The sequence below is a fragment of the Ostrinia nubilalis genome, chromosome 28 (genome assembly GCF_963855985.1).
Source record: "Ostrinia nubilalis chromosome 28, ilOstNubi1.1, whole genome shotgun sequence".
Classification (NCBI taxonomy): Eukaryota; Metazoa; Arthropoda; class Insecta; order Lepidoptera; family Crambidae; genus Ostrinia; species Ostrinia nubilalis.
In genome coordinates, this window is record NC_087115.1 from 5,496,320 (window position 1) to 5,515,853 (window position 19,534).

The following is a 19,534-nucleotide window of genomic DNA, read 5'->3' on the forward strand; positions in this document are numbered from 1 at the left end:
AAAAACCATTTTTTAAAGAAAAAAATAAAATATTATTTTTGTTTATTAACGTTTCGTCATGGCTGAAGAATCTAAATAAATTTTGACTGACGTAAATTAAAGCATTCTAACCAAAATGATTAAACCCAGTCAGTCACATATGGTCATATTTGAGATTATCGTACTTTTTAACGTGTATTCATATTTTATAGTATTTGAACGTATCCACTGACTTTTTTTTAAGTTAAGTGGTCAAGGAATCAAACATAATTCCTAGTCTATTTTAGATTAATTCTAATTTTATAAATACTGTAGCTGTGTATTGTCTTCAAGACAAATTACATTAGAATTAGAGAATTTACTTCAATGTAACCTAATATACACAATATTATTATAAATGCATGCATATTAACTGAGTTGCGCTCTTTACAGCTATAATTTAATTAGAAATCTGTCACCATGCTCTAATTAGCAACGAAAATTATAATAAAATCTAGTTAACAAGTACTTTCAGTGTAGAGTGGTTCATTACGTTCCTATTTTTTTAAAGTTTCGTAATACAAGATTTCTAACATTAAACAACTTAACTTACAACTATTTCGATGGCAATGACCAATACTCCGAATTACCACACCTAGATTTGGATAAACTTACAAAATCCAAACAAAAGACCTCTAATTTGTATCACGAGTCTAGAAAACAGGGCTCTTTTAAGAATGGTCGTGTAGTAATCACTTATCACTACTCATTATCAGTAAATAGTACTGCATAGCTATCAGCATTTAGTCACAAATCCGATAAGAATGATATACTAAGCATTATATCACTTCTTTAGTGCAATTTGCTTAACCATTTTTTGGTTAAACTTTTTTTTACTAAATACTTTGTGGTTGCGGACTGTTTAGTGATTTATTTTTAAAATGCGGGAAATAGTGCACGTTCAAGCTGGCCAGTGCGGTAACCAAATAGGATCTAAGGTTAGTAACTATAAAACTTTTTTAAGGATTTTTGCATGATTTTTGATAATAAAAATTAAAATGGAGGCGGTAAAATGCCCTACCTATCAAGTTACATGAATTTATGTGCTCTTTTTTGCTAATGAACACTTATTTTAAATTTTAAAACTAAATTAACTTAGAATTTAACCTACCTCAACCATCTACCGCTTTTCCTAATAAAGTAAATTATTTAAAAACGCCTACCTACTTATTTAATTTATCATAGGCTGGGTTGCACCATCTCACTTTAACGTCAAAATGATTATGATTATTATGATTAAAAGTCGTCAAACTCCATCAACAAAACACCGGTTAATGTACCTACATAAGGCTAAAGTAAGGCAATAAGTAGTTGCTATTGCTTAACACTTTTATTTGCAAAATAGCACAATAACAACATACGAATTTTCTAGAATGACATTAAGTATTCAGAATTAGTAATTAAGTATATGAATAAACGGACTCGATAGTAAAGTCCCAAGTTCGATTCCTGCCCCAATAAAGACAAATGAGTAGGTAGATAGCATCCGTCAGTTTTGATTCCGAAATTGCTTACCGTATTTTTGTGTGTTTGTATTTGAAACTACTAGACCGATTTGAAAAATTCTTTCAACATTATTCTTCTACATTATTCTTGATGAACATACGCGGTACGAAGTTCGCCGAGTCAGCAAGTAAATACCTAATAATAAAAAATAATAAAATAAAAGGTATTTAATTCAGGCATAGCCCATAAAAGTGTTAGTAACAAATTAAACGCATAATATTACAGTTCTGGGAGGTGATATCGGACGAGCATGGGGTGGACCCCCAAGGGGTGTATCATGGCACCAACCCGCTGCAACAGGAGCGGATCAACGTGTACTACAATGAGGCGTCGGGGGGTGAGTTATAAACAAATATAACTACTAACGTCATTATACTTAATCTAAAAACCGGCCAAGTGCGAGTCGATCTCGCACACGAAGGTTTCCATACGACCTAGAGGCCCTAACTCTTAAATATTTCCTTTACTCTATTTTTAGTAATTTGTTGTTATAGCGACAACATAAATAACTATCTACATCAATAACTGTAAAAAAATTCAACTGTCTAGCTATCGCGGTTCTTGAGGTACTAGACATACATGTACGAGTAGGTACAGGTGACAGACAGGCAGTGAGTGAGGTCTCCCTTTGGTTCAGCTGTTGGTATTAAAAAATCTTTGTATCTACTCATTAATCACTTAACTTTTGTCAACGGGACTATTCCCAGCACTCATTCCCACCGCTGCAACTTCTGTCTTGTGTAGTCGAACAGTTTGACCGCCAATAAAAATTAAACCTTACCCTGGATTAAATTGCACCATCTTACTAAAACTATAACAAACGTCAATAATCTGTCATCCTCCATACAAAAACACCGGTTAAAGTTAAAGTTACGATTAAAGTTAAAATTATGCAACTCAGCCAAGTTTTTGTCTTTTAATCCAGGTAAATACGTGCCCCGAGCAGTCCTGGTGGACCTCGAACCCGGGACCATGGACGCGGTCCGCGGCGGGCCCTACGGACAGCTGTTCCGTCCGGACAACTTCGTCTTCGGACAGAGCGGAGCTGGTGAGTCTTACAGCAACCAACTTTTTTAACTCTTAACTTGTCTCTGTGCACTAGTCGTAAGACCACCTATTAGGAATCTCAGACAACGGAAACCAAACCGGGTTCGATTCCCAGTTGGGGAAAATTTTTCTGCTCGGTTTGATCGGTGGTTGTATACCTACCAGCCTTTTACCTAAGTCTGGCGACTTACAAATTATTATAACAACATTGTTGTGTTTCGGCGGTAAGATATCCGGTCCATCATTGGCCTGATCATTAACTTAACCCATCATCGAACTAAGTATTTTTCATCATCATCATCATCATTTCAGCCACAGGACGTCCACTGCTGAACATAGGCCTCCCCCAATGACTTCCACATCGCACGGTTGGCAGCGGCCTGCATTTATTTTTGCATTAGCTAAAACAAAATGGTTCTTTTAAATAAAATATTTATTGCTATTTTATGGATTCCGTGGGCATAGTAAAGTCCGGTCGCCGAGCACGTAGAATTTCGTCCAATGACCTCAAACTACTCATCCTTATCGACGAAATTCTACGTGCTCTGCGACCGGACTATAACTGGCGAGTGCTTTTTCGCTGATAAACATAAGAAAACTTCATCGTCTTGTCTTTGCATCAGGTACTTAGGTCAGAAGAATAATGATAGAACTTATTTCCAGGTAACAACTGGGCAAAAGGCCACTACACCGAGGGTGCTGAGCTGGTAGACTCAGTCCTCGACGTCATCAGGAAAGAAGCAGAGAGCTGTGACTGTCTCCAGGGTAAGCTTCACTATTCCCACCTCTCGTTCCCACCGCTGCAACTCTTGTGCAGCCAGGATCTACAGCTTGACCGCCAAAACCTGATCTGTGAACTTCACTTGTCCCGGGGAAAGTTAAACCGACATTAGACACGCGATGAAATTAGTCAGAAGTTTATTTGGAGAAGTTAAGTGAAAAGGGACTATTCCCACCTCTCGTTCCCACCGCTGCAACTTCTGTGTAGCCAGGATCTATGCTTGACCGCCGAAACCCAACCAGTGAAGGCCAAAGTTTATCCCTAAGGAAAGGTATCTCTCGTTCTCACCGCTGCAACTCCTGTGTAGCCAGGATCTACAGCTTGACTGCCAATAACCCAACCAGTGGTGGCCAACGTTTATCCCGAGGGAAAGAAACTGTCATTGGACTCGCGATCAAAAGAAGTAAGTTAAATGGGCTATTTCCCTTCTCGTTCCCATCGCTGTAAACTCCTGTGTAGCCAGGATCTAAGTAGGTACGGCTTGAATGTCAAAACTCAACCAGTGAAGGCCAAGTTTGTTCCGAGGGCTATTTCACTGCAATTCTTGTGTAGCGAGGATGCACAGCAAATATTTATTATTCTAGCGTGAAGTCGCATTTCATTTTAAAATTTATTTGAAAAAAATCGAACTGCCTAGGGTGGAAATCGAACTCACGACCTTACGCTTGCCGGGTGACTATTTTCACCATCTGAGCTACTTAAACATGGGGGAACCCGTCAAAATTTTCATATGTAGGTATAACATTGATAATTATGGCCAGTGTTTGTTTCATCAATGTTAGGCTAGTCTAGTGTCCTCCATGACTACCCTTAATTAATTTAGAAATAAGGTTTTTTAAGTTATTTAAAACATTATTCCAGGTTTCCAGCTCACTCACTCCCTCGGAGGAGGCACTGGCTCCGGCATGGGCACGCTACTCCTCAGCAAGATCAGAGAAGAGTTCCCTGACAGGATCATGAATACTTTCAGTGTTGTACCCTCGCCTAAGGTAGGTTGGATCATTTAGAGAAACACTTTTGACAGTGGATACAGTGGCGACTGAGTTTTTTGCAGCGTTGGTGGAAACCTGACCAGGAGTAGCAAATGTCCTACCAAGTATCAACTTCCTATCTAGAAAGTTTACATGAATATTCCCCGTTGCTGTACTATTAAGTTAAAGGTACTAGGTACTACAGGCAGAATTCATTATTTTTACGATCAGCAAACGAAGTAAACAAGCAGTACGGCTAACACTCGGCTTCGAATCGTTTGCGTATTCGAATCGCCATCAAAAGATTTAGTACGAAAACTAAAACAGCGCCCTTGTGAACGTGTCGTAAAGTGAACTTAGTATGAGAAATGGTTGCACGAAACTTATTTTGACAGTCAAAAATGTCACGTTATCGAATCGAATTTTGTCGAATACGCAAACGATTCGAAGACGAAATTTATTCATGCTAGAGGTTACCATTCCGAATCGATCTGGTTACCGAGATTCTGAAATTTCTGAGTCCCTCATTGGCAACATTTTGGTTCGACTCCCTCATTATAGCGAATTGGCTTTTGTCGTTTGATAATTGACACATAATGCGAAAACATTTCAATAGTCTATCACATGGTGTATTACTTGTAGTTCCAAGGATGTTAATTTTGCCTATCGTTTCACTCCGTTTGCCTCCTGTCACATAAAAAAAAAATGATAAAATAAAGATCGACTACCCTTTCTTACCAGGTCAGCGAGGTAGTCCTAGAGCCTTACAACGCGACTCTCTCAGTCCACCAACTGGTGGAGAACACAGACATGTCGTTCTGCATCGACAACGAGGCGCTGTACAACATCTGCTTCAGGACTTTAAGACTGGCCAGCCCGAGCTATGGCGATTTGAACCATCTTATTTCGGTAAGTATGTACAGTCGCGGAATGAAAAGGTTCGTCACCTTAGTGTCGGTTTTCGCTTGCACCAAAGAGTCAAACCTGCCAACATAACAGTGCAAGAAACAGTGCTGCTAACATTTAAATAAATATGACGTTTGCTGACGAATAAGGTTTTGCTTGTTTATTTTTCTATCCCATCAGTGCAATGCAATGATGACATTGACCAATTGACAATAGTTTTTTTATTTAATAGACATAATAATGGCAGGTTGAACCAACAAGAAGGTTTTAGTTTATCAATCATAATAATCTTCTTGACAAGATAAATCGTCAAACAACTTTGATCTGAATAATTTTGAACTTTACTGACGAACAGTTAAAGATTATTTTCTCTAATTTGAGATTATTCTGTAACATAGTTTCAAAAGGTAATATGTGCTCGCGATTCGTTGAAGGAATCAATTTGAAAACTGACGAACCTTTTCATTCCGTGACTGTACCTAAGAGTCCAAATCGTATTCGCCGTCGACCAACGACGTATCTACAAAATGTTATCTTGCACAAACACGTCTCTGTACTGCGTTAGAATAATCACATCCATCTATGTTTGATTCTGTAGCTTCGATATGTTTATGAAGTTTTAAAAATAAAAATAATTTTATATAAACCATGTAAACAAACTTGGCATTAAAGAACAGTAACCCATTCAGGCTTTTAGGATGTCACCTTCACGTGAAGGGGTCAAATATGCGAAATCAGGCCTCCCCAATCTCCTTGCCAACAGCCTTAGGAGTGTGGGACAAATCCTCCATTTGCCCCATTTCCAAAACCAAAATTAGAGACCATCGTGTTCCTGCAGTAGAAACTAAATGAGCTAATGACGATGAGCACACGCATAATGGCCTTTAAAATCAATTATACAGGGTGACTGGAAATTAGTGGCGGAGCCGTTAAGGGGAGGTAGTCTAGGGTTTCAGTCACCCTGTATAGATAAGGTTAGGCCAATAACTACTCTATCACTTCCAGCTGACAATGTCAGGCGTGACCACGTGTCTCCGCTTCCCCGGGCAACTGAACGCAGACTTAAGGAAGCTCGCAGTCAACATGGTTCCGTTCCCACGGCTGCACTTCTTCATGCCAGGTTAGTAGCTACTAGAAGTAAGTCTTGGGTGAAGGAAAGAGTACAATACTCTGTATTTGGGAACCTCAGATCGCGCATTGCATACTTAGGTCACCAGTTTTACTTGATGCTGGTTTACAATGTAATTCAAATATGTTGATGGAAGCTAACAGGGTATGAGTTTAGGACACAGAGAGATTGAGAGATGGTTTGGATGGTCAAAATTTTAGACAAAGAAGCCTGTTACAAGAAAACTTCTTTAGAAAGTTAGGCTCGCTCAATCTGGCAAATTTTATTCTATCGTATTAAATAACCATTCCATTTGTTCTGTACCATTCTAGAAGATATACTTAATGTCCTTCGCTGTTTCCAGGGTTCGCTCCTCTAACAGCAAGGAATTCCTTCAACTACCGTCCTCAGACCGTCTCGGAGCTCATGAGCCAAGTAAGTAACCCTGCTAGGTATACTAAAAATATCAATTAAATACTTTCGTAAATCCAACGGAAACAAAAATGCCAAAAACACGTCTTTGAAAAATGACGACATAATAGAATAGAATACACATTTCAAAGGTTACATTATTTTTAACCAAATATCTAGTTCAAAAATACGTTATTAGTAGGTACCTACTATTAGTCACGATCCGAAGGCCCTCTTAGCCTAGGATCCCTGGATCACGATACACGACACAATCTAATCCTTTGATAGTTATTTACTAACTGCAGTAAAAATTGTCATACATTAAGTTAGGTATCTGGGCAGTAGGTAGTTCGTCGAGACAGCCACAAATTATTAAGTTTAGGTCTTTCTTATCACACATCCCTCTCCCACAGATGTTCAACCCCGGCAACATGATGACGGCGTCCGACCCCCGCCACGGCCGCTACCTCACCGTCGCCACCATGTTCAGGGGACAGATGTCCATGCGGGAGGTGGACGATCAGATCCTGGCCATACAGAACAAGAACTCCAGGTGAGAATAACCTTCCCTTGATGATGTTCCTTCTTATTTATCTAGTACCTACTCGCACATCATGAATACATGTAGATTTCCATGAGAGAGGTGAATGACCCAGAGGTGGAATTGTGTAAAGCAATCGTAATCATTTGACAGTTCATAACGTAGGTACGATAAAGTCTGTTATACAAAGCGTTTGACAGAATAATCGTACGATTGCTTTACACAATTCCACCTGGCCATACAGAACAAGAACTCCAGGTAACTGTCTGTTTTCAGCGATAAGTCCTGAAATATTAAAGGTTCACAGGTCTTTATTTTAGAAACTAGCGGCCGCCCGCGTCTTTGTACGCGTGGATCACGGTTTTTCGCAAAATCCTGTCTTAGTGAGCACCAAGGTTCTAACTAAAAGGAAAAATTTGAGACTCCTAGCACTTGTATAGTTTCCGAGATTTCGTGATGAGTGAGTCAATCAGTGACCTTACGCTTTTGTAGATATAGATAGATAGATTTTCTTACCGTCGTCGCCACCATGTTCAGGGGACAGATGTCCATGCGGGAAGTGGACGATCAGATCCTGGCCATACAGAACAAGAACTCCAGGTAACGTCTGTTTTCAGCGATAAGTTCCACTACTATTAAAGGTTCGTTCGTTGGTTCGTTTCAGCCAAATGACGTCCACAGCTGGACAAAGGTCTTCCCCCAAGGTCTTCTGCCCGCACCCAGTTCATTAAAGGTTCACAGGTCTTTATTAGGAATTTTCTTACAGTCGCCGCCAATACCCCACCAAGTTCCAAGGACTCTAAGGTCATAGCAGACTTATCAACTCGGAAAGGGATCAACACCGTATCGCCTTTCGCGCGCTGTCATCGCGTGTGGGCTGGAAGACGTAGCGTGGGCAGGCCTCCTACTAGGTGGACCGACGATCTGGTAAAGGTCGCGGGAAGAGCCTGGATGCGGGCAGCGCAGGATCGTTCATTGTGGAAAACCTTGGGGGAGGCCTTTGTCCAGCAGTGGACGTCATTTGGCTGAAACGAACGAACGAACGAACCATAGACCACATCTATACGCTAGGGCAGGTTATACAGAAGGAGTATAACTTGCCACTATGCTTGGCGTTCGTGAACTATGAGAAGGCATTTAATTCGATCGAGACTTGGGCACTGCTGCAGTCTCTCCAGCGGTGCCGTATCGACTATCGGTATATCGAGGTGCTGAAGTGCTTGTCAAAAACCACCATGTCGGTCCGAGTTCAGGAGCAAAGCAAGAGGGCGATTCCTCTATAGCGAGGCGTTAGGCAGGGGTATGTCATATCTCCGAAACTGTTCACCGCTGCATTGGAATACGCTTTCAAACTCATTCAGGATGCTGTTACCGCTTGTTCGCACTGTGTTTTTTATAATCTCATATTTCTCTCCTATTCCTCCAGCTACTTCGTAGAATGGATCCCTCACAACCTGAAGGTGGCGGTGTGTGACGTGCCTCCTCGAGGACTCAAGATGGCCGCCACCTTCATCGGCAACTCCACCGCCATCCAGGAGATCTTCAAGCGGATATCCGAGCAGTTCACCGCCATGTTTAGGAGACGGGTAAGTGTGAATAAGTGGGGTGTAGGCTTGTAAGGTCATGATGTTAGAATTTAAGTAACCCAGGAAACTTAATTGAACCTAAAATTCATTGTAATCTAAGTTATGATTAGGTACTTGTAGTTTAAAATTCAATCAATGCAAACTAAATTGAGGCTCTCGATTCGAGAATTTCTAGAGCACGTATGAACCTACGCATTTTCCTGTCGTTCGGTTATCCGCAGGATGAGGTTGCCATTGCTGCTAACCTGGTGGAGCTAAGTAGCTGTAACCGCAACCAAAACATGCGTATAATATAGGTCGGAGTTTGTAGATTTATCGAGCCATTATCAAGAAAAGCGACAAATGTATGTTCTGTTATGAACTTCACTAGTTATAACTGTTCCGTACCTATCAAAATTTACAGCTGAGAATAAAATTATAACTAGCAAGCCGCAGTACGTCTACGTAGAGCGTTATTAAAGGTCTAGCAGACTTATTGACTCGGAAAGGGTCAGGGGATTAACACCGTATCGTCTTTCGCGAGTTGTCATCGCATTTAGCGCGAGGCGAAGGCGTTTACGTTACGGTACGTACGGATAAGTGTGCGTTGCAGTATGAATTTTCATATAAAGAATAAGTACTAACCACCTCCCGATCTTCGATCACTTACGATTCCTTTATGGGTTGATGTGTGCCTAGCAACTAAAAGCCTAACCTCTCGTCTCCCAGGCCTTCCTCCACTGGTACACCGGCGAGGGCATGGACGAGATGGAGTTCACGGAGGCGGCCAGCAACATGAGCGACCTCATCTCCGAGTACCAGCAGTACCAGGTAACACCTAAAAACGGACTGTAATCCAGCTGCTCCAGGATGCTTGGATATTATTACGAGTAATTGTCCTGCTACCATTATGAGGTCATCGGTCAACCTTGTGGGTTCCGCTACCAATCATTATGGAAATAATTGGCGGAGGCCTATGTTCAGCAGTGGACATCCTATGGCTGAAATGATGATGATGATGTTTTAACGTGGCATTATTTAGATTTCAGACGATAAGCGCACACATTTGTCGTCTAAAATCTCCAATAATAATATAGTGAAGCGCACCCTTGGGCGAAGGGTCCTCTTTTTTCACCATTCTAGGCCTAATGGTGGCCTCAGGATCTACGAGGTCCGTGAAGCACTTAAAAGAAATGGACCCCATGATCCTTTTATGACCAGTTAGCCAGCCCTGATTGTATATTAGCAACTTGTTTAGGTACTTTCTTTCACGCCCTTTGATAGGAAATCTTAAGACGATGAAAAACCCAAAAACGAAAATATAGCACCAATTAAAAAGAAAACCAAAACATATCAACACCTTACCACAGGAAGGCTAGGAGAATCTATTACTGGAGCCTCAAACAGCACGATCTCCCTCTTTATTCATCCAGCCAACCACCAAGCGACCGGAAAATTTCGGCTCCACTGGAAATTTAACCCAGGACCTTAATATGAGTGCAAGTCTTAAACTGTTATATTCATCTCTGCCCTTAGGATGCGAACGTGGATGACGAAGAAGTGGAATTCGACGAAGAAGAAGAACTGGCACATCACGATCCACAACCGTATATGACCGAGGCGCAGTAAAATTATCACTAGTATAGTAAGAGTATGCACCAGTCCCACGGTATAAGGTACCTTAACTTCGAACTCCTCCTTTGTTCTTCTGATTAATTTCGTTGCGGGTCCAATGACAGTTTAACTATCCCCCGGGACAAACTTGACCTTCACTGGTTGGGATGGCGGTCAAGCTGTAGATCCTGGCTACACAGGAGTTGCAGCGGTGGGAACGAGAGGTGGGAATAGTCCCGTGCCTACGGAATAGCATTTTTAGAATTATGATTACCGTGGTATTGGAAATAATTTGTAAAATCCTAATCGTAAGTTGAAGTGGTATTTGCAGTTTGTACTAAATTATTTTTGTATGTATTGTGCGCATTTGTTTAAATTGTTGTTTTTTATAAATATAGCGCGTAGAAAATACTGTCATTTTATTTACTTCAAGAACATTTCTCTACAACTCGATCGAGCTAACTGCGCTAGCTGTACCAGTGCGGCGACGTGACGTCACACCTGCCAGATGCGCAGTTCACTCGATCGGTTTGTATGTACCTTTTACTTGGGTAAGGCAAATGTAAGACGACAAAAGTCAATTAGAAGAAATAAATGAAGTGGCAATGGGCAGGCTAACTGATCTGTGAGCACGTAGAATTTTGTCCAATGACCCCAAGCTACCCATCCTTATCGCTCGCGCGTAATTATGTTGCTGTCGCGCTTGCACACTCACTGCGGACGCTCGTCGCTAGGTTGCGACAGCAATATAATTACGCGCGAGTGATAAGGATGCGTAGCTTGAGGTCATTGGACAAAATTCTACGTGCTCACAGACCGGGCTTTAGTACGCAGAACTGACGGCCGATGGGGCAGCAAGGTTCTGGAGTGGAGGCCACGTACCGAAAAGCGCAGCGTAGGACGTCCACCCGCAAGGACAAACGACCATATAGGTAGCAGGAAGGCACTGGATGCAGGCCGCTACCAACCGGGCAATATGGCAATCATTGGCGGAGGCCTATGTTCAACAGTGGACGTCCTATCGCTGAAATTATGATGATGGAAGTCCTCATTCTAAGTTTGAAATTAAATCGAGCACTGAAATGATGATGATGATGATGATGATGAAATGCCTCATTCTATGCTTGAATTCAACAGCCTTGGTGGTGTTTTCCTCTTATTTTTAGTTAGCTTATCAATTTTGATTGATTTTCACTTAATAATCGCCTTGTAATAGCATTGTAACAATTATGAAACAAACCATATTAGTATTGATTCGATAGGCCTTTACCAATTTTCTTTTAGTTAAAAGAGAAGCTTGAGAATGGCTGTGAGATATATTTTGTGTGAGTACTTCTTTCAATACCTTTTTGTTTGAGATCTATTAAACAATGCAAAATCGTGCCAGTTTTAATTACGATTGTTTTTGAGCAACAGAATTATTATTTTTGGTATACTTCATTATTTTTCATTTTTAAACTATAAACTACTGAGCTACCGAATGCTAACACTAGCAACAATTTCGATAGAGTAACCAATATGTATTATATTATCTGTGCCAATATCTAGGTAGCTCAGTGGTTAGCGCAGTAACATAGCAAGCGAAATATTGTAGTTGCTTCTTAAGCTATCTTTAAAAAAATATATTCTTAAGCTATGTGAAAAAGCATACCTACTTAGCCGAACGGTGAAAAGGTCAGACTAGCCGACTCGTAATCCGAGCAACGCGGGTTCGATCCCCGCCGCTCGTCTATTTTGGTGAACCCACTGGTAACAAGCATAATTTAGCTTACCACGAGGGGTTAACGGGATTATTAGTAATTTTGTATTTACAAATTGCTAATAAGTATTCTCTTAAAAACAAATGCTATTTGTACCTACTTTAAATTAAACAATAAAGTTGTAAGTAAAGTTTTAATTACAGATTCTTTCACAATAGCTTCAATTAGAAGTCAAACTATAGATTTCTTTCCTGACGACCGTTCTCACATAGTGTGGGAAGATGCCAAACTAAAGCCATCCAACAACTACATCCCTCTATGGAACAAAGAAATGGGACCAAAGTTAAGATTCCCAAAAATCATATATCCTGAAGAAAAATTGCCCCAAAATGTCCCAGCTCTGCAGTGGCAAAAACCGGTAAATATCGAAGAAAATAAAGAAACAATATTCCTCAACCAAAACGAAAAAGAAAACGTAATGGTCACAGAATTTAAAAATACAAATGATGTGCAAATATTAAATATTGAAGTTACTCATCGGCCTCCAAAAGATGAGAAAGAAAAAACTTCTGAGGAAGAAAATTTGGTAAAAGATAAAATTTTCCAACTAGCTCAGGACACAGAGAGAGATCTTACTTCCAAGGTGCAAGCCATAGAAAAAACCCATGAGCTATTCAAACACAATAGTTATTACAAACTAGGATTTTTAACAAGTTATATCAACACCACCCACCATGCTTTGGTCGAGTTGGTGAAGTACGTAGGCAGAAATAAAGACGACTGGGACGTGCTGAAAGTTTTGAATGCTTATGTACAGGTAAGTGAGAAAAAACCACAACTAGGTCAAGTTAACTGCGCACCTGGCTGCCATGACGTCACATCGACGATCTGAGTGCCTAGTGTGAGTTTACGACAAACGCATTCGATGTAACCGCGTAAAAAAGTGACATTAAATGTATGACGGATTGTACAGCGCTCCTAGCGGAATCGTTCAAGAACTAAAATTTTCATATTTTTTTTAACGCGCTCACTAGTAAGGACGTTTGATCGTGACGTGACGTTGACGTGACGAATCTATTAACGTATTCGATTTCGAGTGCGTCAAAAAATCTATGAAGATTTTAGTTCTTGAAAGTATCCGCTAGGGGCGCTGTTTTATACGCAGTTGCTAGTGAAGACGTTTGATGTAAAACTCATGAAACTCATTTTTTTTTGCAAATAGGCTTAAAAAGCACTTTTACACGTCCCAGTATTGACCCTACCACTGCTTCGGGACAATAAATGGGCCAGTGCTGAGAAGAAGCAGCGCAAGAAACTCTTCGAAACTCGCACTACGCCCCATGGTACGGACGAGGCCAAAGCGAGGTGTGCGGGTGAGTGCGAGAGAATCGCATTCCAGCTAGGTGCGCAGTTAACTTAACCGAGTTGTAGGTTTCAGTGGGATGACCGTCTGGCCTAATGGGTAGCTCACCAGTCTACTACGAGTATACCAAAGCTTGCGAGTTCGATTGCCACGCAAATGTAAGTAGGATTTTCTTAAAAATAGCCTATGTCCGCTAGGTTCTGGTTGCTGATGACCAAAATTCATAGAAGTAAATTATGGAAAAACGTAAAATAAACGTTTTAAACATAATAGTTTCGCATCGATACCTAACATCAATTTGAACTTCCCGGAGTACAATACACATCGACCTTTACTTTACATTGCACATCGACCTTTAGAAAGAGACAATCGGCTAATTTCGGTTTCGTAGAGCGTTATCACTGTCGCACTTGAACAACGACTCACAATGACGTTTTGTCAAAGTGTAAACAAACTTTATTTTAAATGTGTGCAATTAGTTTTGTGAATTAAATTGCTAAAAACTTTTTATAGTCGTGAAAGAAAAGTGGTTCACAATGTGTTAAAGTATTTGTCGAAGAGAAATACTGAGGGTTCGGACAATATTTTTATTGAATAATGTTTTGTCAATCATATAGGTAGTGTGCGACAGAGATAACGCTCTACGAGCCGAAATTAACCGATTCTCTTTCCAAAGGTTGATGTGCAATATTTATTACCGGGTACTGTAATTAATTAATTAATCTTATTTTTTATTCCAGATCAAAAGAACCAAAGAGTTTCTGACCGAAATGCTGGCCACTCTAGCGTTCATACAAAGCAGGCAGTCTATGGCCATGCCGCTTAGCGTTGAACAACCGAAGAAACGCGTCAGCAGTATAGCCTGGTCTTACTATGATGATGACCATTAATTTATTGTATAAAGTCCGGTCGCCGAGCACGTAAAATTTCGTCCAATGACCCCAAACTAAGCGTAATTATATTGCGTGCGTGCGTAGTGCGTTGCAGTACGAAGTTTCATACAAAGAATACTGACCACCTCGAGTTGATACGGTTACGATCCCTTTCCGGGTTGATAAGTGTGCTTTGTCCTTAAGGCCCAGAAGAACAGACGGTGAAACGCAACTGCAACGAAACTGCAACTTTCTGATGATTCTGATGAATGAAACTGAAACTGAAAGTTTCAAACTGGTCGCGTCATGTGTGGTCTCAACGGACGCTATGGCAGAAACTTAGATGCAACTCAAAAGTAACTAACAGTTGCAGTTTCGTTGCAGTTGCGTTTCACCGTCTGTTCTGGGCCTAAATGTGTTAACTGATCGATTACTCACGGGGTCGGCTTATTTGTAAGTAAAAGAAAGTCATCAAGTATCAATTTCATTTATTTACAAATAATAAATAATCTCACAATATTATGCAAAGTTACAACTAATCAGATCTACGTATGTCGTGGTCTAAAATAGATATAAAGCCCGGCCCGTGAGCACGTGGAATTTTGTCAAATGACCCCTAGCTACCAATCCTTATCGCTCGCGCGTAATTATATTGCTGTCGCGACTGTGCGACTGGCACCCGCAGTGAGTGTGCGAGCGTGATAGCAAAATAATTACGCGCGAGCGATAAGGATGGGTAGCTTGGGTTCATTGGACAAAATTCTACGTGCTCACGGACCAGACTTTAGATCGTTTCATCCACTCGGCCGCGCCCCACCAATGTTTGGTCTCGGCCGCGCGGGGTGCGGGGAGTGTGGTCCGAGCAATCCGTAAGGCATTACTGTAGTGTGCGTGTGCACTCATGGAGCATTAGCGTGTACCGATAACACTCAAACATTCGCTTAAGAATGGTGGGGCGCGTCCGAGTGGATGAAACGATCTACAATGTCTGTATAAATAAGTGTAAAATTATTAATACTATTATTATTATGGCATAAAACTCACTTATACATACTATTGTATAACTAGTAATATTGTAAGGCAATTCAACTTGCCCTAAAATGATGCATTTCGGACTTTATTTCATCTCAATAAGATTCAAAATAAAATCAATATGGTGCCAAACAAATATAAATCCGTCTATACCAAAGGCGTCTACTGGTGATATATATTTTTAAATAAATAAAATAAAATATGTAAAATTCAAATTAGATCACCTATTATTTTGTAAAATATAAAACAATAAAATTGTGTAAATTCATAATTTTTATCTTCATTCATCACTTCCTAGCCCTTTCAAGTTGTATAAGTTTCTATTTATGTATTGAGGGTCACTACATTATGAGTACATGTAAAAATATATTTATTTCATCATTATTATTTTCTTATTTTACTTGATAGAAACAGCAAATATATTTTTTTAGCTGATTAGGTAAAGCCGTTTTATATTTATACATACTTTATAATACTGTTTAATAGATAAATAAGATTATATTCCATGAATTTTCACTTTTGTATGAAATTATTTCAAACCATCCTCTGAAAATTATTGGGGGAGGCCTATGTTCAGCAGTGGACGTCCTGTGGCTAAAATGATGATGATGATGACCTATTTCAAACCAGCCTCTCTCAAAATCATTGGGGGAAGCCTTTAAGGGAGATCTAATTTCAGCAGTCCTATGGCTGAAACATAGATAAAGAGAGATGTCATCTAATGCGCTGAGTTCGAAACTCAGTGTCGCATTAAAAATTCACACACACAAAGAAATCAAAATATGTGCTCATTATCCACTGCGGTATCAGTACAATACCCGGCGATAAATATTGCACATCGACCTTTAGAAAGAGACAATCAGCTAATTTCGGTTTCGTAGAGCGTTATCACTGTCGCACTTGAACAACGACTGACAATGACGTTTTGTCAAAGTGTAAACAAACTTTATTTTAAATGTGTGCAATTGATTTTGTGAATTAAATTGCTAAAAACTTTTTATAGTCGTGAAAGAAAAGTGGTTCATAATGTGTTAAAGTATTTGTCGAAGAGAAATACTAAGAGTTCGGACAATATTTTCATTGAATAATGTTTTGTCAATGACGTTTTGTCAATCGTATAGGTAGTGTGCGACAGAGATAACGCTCTACGAGCCGAAATTAACCGATTCTCTTTCCAAAGGTCGATGTGCAATATTTATTGCCGGGTACTGTACTCAACGTTCGAATAATCTTTAGCACTACGCAAGCAATGTAAACTGTTTACATTATGACGTCTGCAGCAATGTGTTCTGTTTATGGGCATATTGCTGCGACACCGGCCCCGCCCACTTGTCACATATCCCTTTAGTTTCTGTGATCTGTGGGCTGAAATGACGATGATAACATTGATGATGATGATGATGATATAGATGACCCACGCTGAACTGTCCCACCAAACTCAATGACAGGGGCGCTACCATCGTTCAACTATATGGTTTCCAACATGGCAAAAATCGGAACCAGCGATCCGGTATTGACGGTGGCGCCCCACTGTCAATGTCATGCATAGGACAGTTCAGTTATTTTGGAACTATATCTACATTTTAAGCGCATAGTAAGTCGGGGGCTGTTTCTCATGGTGAGAGCCCTGCATTTTGGGGTCGCACGGCCATACTGATTGTAAAGGCATGTCTTCGGGACCCATCACCACTTGTTGCATTGGGATCTGTGTACAAAATAAAATAATTAACATTGAAAAGGGCTTTAAAAAGTGTACTATAGAGAATATTTTTTGGTACAAAAAATATTTATTTATTTATACATAGAAACCAACAGCGATTCATCAATCATTCAACAGAAAACAAAACACGCGCGACGGCACCTCCTGAGATATCTAATCGCATTACGTAGCGTCGCGTCTTGTCGCATTGTGTCGCGTAGTGTCGCAGGCGGCGTTTACCCGTGGTCCCCCCAACATGTCCCCCTGGTGGGTCCACGGGTAATTTTGTTTACCCGTTGTCCCACCGTTCTGAACAGTTTTTGCCAGTGGTTCTACGGGTAATTTATTTTAACCATAGTCCCACCGCACAGTGGTAAACGTTGCCCTATGGTACCCGGCTCCAATAGTTATGTTTGTAGTGTCATTTGAAAGGTCTTACCAAGACGAACAACATTTACTATGGCCACCAGCCTCAGATCTGGTTGCGTTCGAAGATAAACATACTTTTTGTGTAACCGAAGTATCATAGTGTCATTTGAAAGGTCTTACCAAGACGAACAACATTTACTATGGCCCCATAGCAGACATTTTCCTACATCTAAAGGCCTTTTGAAATATATATTGGTTATGGCTATTGGAGCGGGTACCACTTTCCATACATTTGTGCCCATCATCCTTTACTTTCAATTTTATTCCAAGAAGAAAATTTATTTTATTTTATTTTATTTACAATGAAGAATGTTCACTAATTTTGTTTTTTAGCTTTCTGTATTCTCTGTTAAAAATAAAAAATACACGTGAAAGAATTATTTCGATACGTCAATTAGTTTCCAAGATATTGAATTTTAAAAGTGCGGGCGGCGGCCGGCCCGCCATTTTATGCGCGTGACGTCATATTACAGTGACTGGCTCATATTTGTATGGGTGGAATCTTGCAAGCTGAATTAAGACCCACTTCCGGACAACCGATTAAGCTGAAATTTCGCAAACACATGTGATTTGGATGACCATGCAATATTATGATGAAATGGAGCTGATCTGATGATGGAGCTGGAAGGTGGCCATAGGAACTCTATAATAAAACGACTTAAATCCATCGAGTTTGGGCTCGTTCGTTTTGTATTGATGAGTACTTTAATTCTATATAGTAATCAGGGTCTAATGATGGAGCTGGAAGGTAATTCGCAAAAAAACGACACAATCGCATCAAGTTTTGATTTGGTTCAATTTTAATTTCTGTGATGGGTCTGGGTATTAATATGTATAATAATAAGTTTGTATTTACAAAAAAAATGTATTTAAGTATGTTTATATCCGTTTTCTAGTGAGCGGACACTGTGAATGTACGTCACGCGGGGTCACGTGACCGTCGGCGGAACTCAATATTTAAGCGAACTTTGAATGCCTATAAAATCATAAATACTGGGTATTTTTGAATGAAATAAAAACTAATGTATTTGTAAATGTAAAAGCTTAACTGTAACATAGGTTTCAAGTGATTTTGCATACCTAGTAACATTCTCAATTATTTTTTAATTAAACTTGATGTAAAAAAGAATAGACTTTCTATTTTATTTTATCGATTTTTGTGACATGCAACGTTTACCACTGTGCGGTGGGACTATGGTTAAAATAAATTACCCGTAGACCCACTGGCAAAAACTGTTCAGAACGGTGGGACAACGGGTAAACAAAATTACCCGTGGACCCACCAGGGGGACATGTTGGGGGGACCACGGGTAAACGCCGGCGTCATGTAGCTTAGTGTCGCGTCTTGTCGCATTGTGTCACGTGGCGTACTGTCGCGTCGTGTCGCGTCATGTAGCGTAGTGTCGCGAATGTAGCATAGTTGAAACATTGTTAAACAAAATAAAAATAAATAAAATAGTGTCGTGTCGCGTTTTGTCGCGTCTCATTCCATCGTGTCGTGTTACACCCGGCATATGATACTCACCGGTCGCGTGTCCCGCCGTTTCCCGCGGCTGCGTTTCGGCCAGGGCTTCTTCAGGTGCACGTACGTAATATGCGCCCGCTTCTCGCTGGCGTGCTTGAAGCGTTTGTATCGTGTCGCGTAAAGTATATTGGTCATATTATGTCGCACAGTATTATTGTTGCGTCGCGTGAAGTATTGGTCGCATTGTGTAGCGTAGCGTAGTGTCGCGTCGTGTAGCGTCGTGTTGCGTAGTGTCGCGTCGTGTAGCGTAGTGTCGCGTCATGTAGCGTCGTGTTGCGTAGTGTCGCGTCGTGTAGCGTAGTGTCGCGTCGTGTAGCGTAGTGTCGCGTCGTGTAGCGTAGTGTAGCGTAGTGTCGCGTCATGTAGCGTCGTGTTGCGTAGTGTCGCGTCGTGTAGCGTAATGTCGCGTCGTGTAGCGTAGTGTCGCGTCGTATAGCGTAGTGTTG

The 19,534-nt window shown here is 40.5% G+C and overlaps 1 protein-coding gene and 2 long non-coding RNA genes across 3 annotated transcripts; 2 read left to right on the forward strand and 1 right to left on the reverse strand.

Moving 5' to 3' along the window:
- The first annotated feature begins 777 nt into the window (after positions 1 to 777).
- On the forward strand, positions 778 to 10,879 carry LOC135085291 (tubulin beta chain-like). The gene is made up of 12 exons (XM_063980067.1): positions 778 to 956; positions 1,750 to 1,861; positions 2,450 to 2,572; positions 3,235 to 3,336; positions 4,214 to 4,341; positions 5,065 to 5,232; positions 6,235 to 6,349; positions 6,702 to 6,772; positions 7,162 to 7,301; positions 8,716 to 8,875; positions 9,584 to 9,685; positions 10,391 to 10,879. Exons 1-12 carry the CDS (start codon positions 900 to 902, stop codon positions 10,481 to 10,483), a joined length of 1,371 nt encoding a protein of 456 aa, XP_063836137.1. The 5' UTR covers positions 778 to 899; the 3' UTR covers positions 10,484 to 10,879.
- A 1,803-nt stretch (positions 10,880 to 12,682) lies between these two features.
- Positions 12,683 to 15,819, forward strand: LOC135085324 (uncharacterized). The gene is made up of 2 exons (XR_010260069.1): positions 12,683 to 12,985; positions 14,272 to 15,819. It is a non-coding gene; the product is annotated as an uncharacterized LOC135085324 (long non-coding RNA).
- LOC135085327 (uncharacterized) lies at positions 14,875 to 19,187 on the reverse strand. Its single transcript, XR_010260073.1, has 2 exons — positions 19,089 to 19,187; positions 14,875 to 17,140 (listed from the first exon to the last, which is right to left on the reverse strand). It is a non-coding gene; the product is annotated as an uncharacterized LOC135085327 (long non-coding RNA).
- Between the last annotated feature and the right edge of the window lie 347 nt (positions 19,188 to 19,534).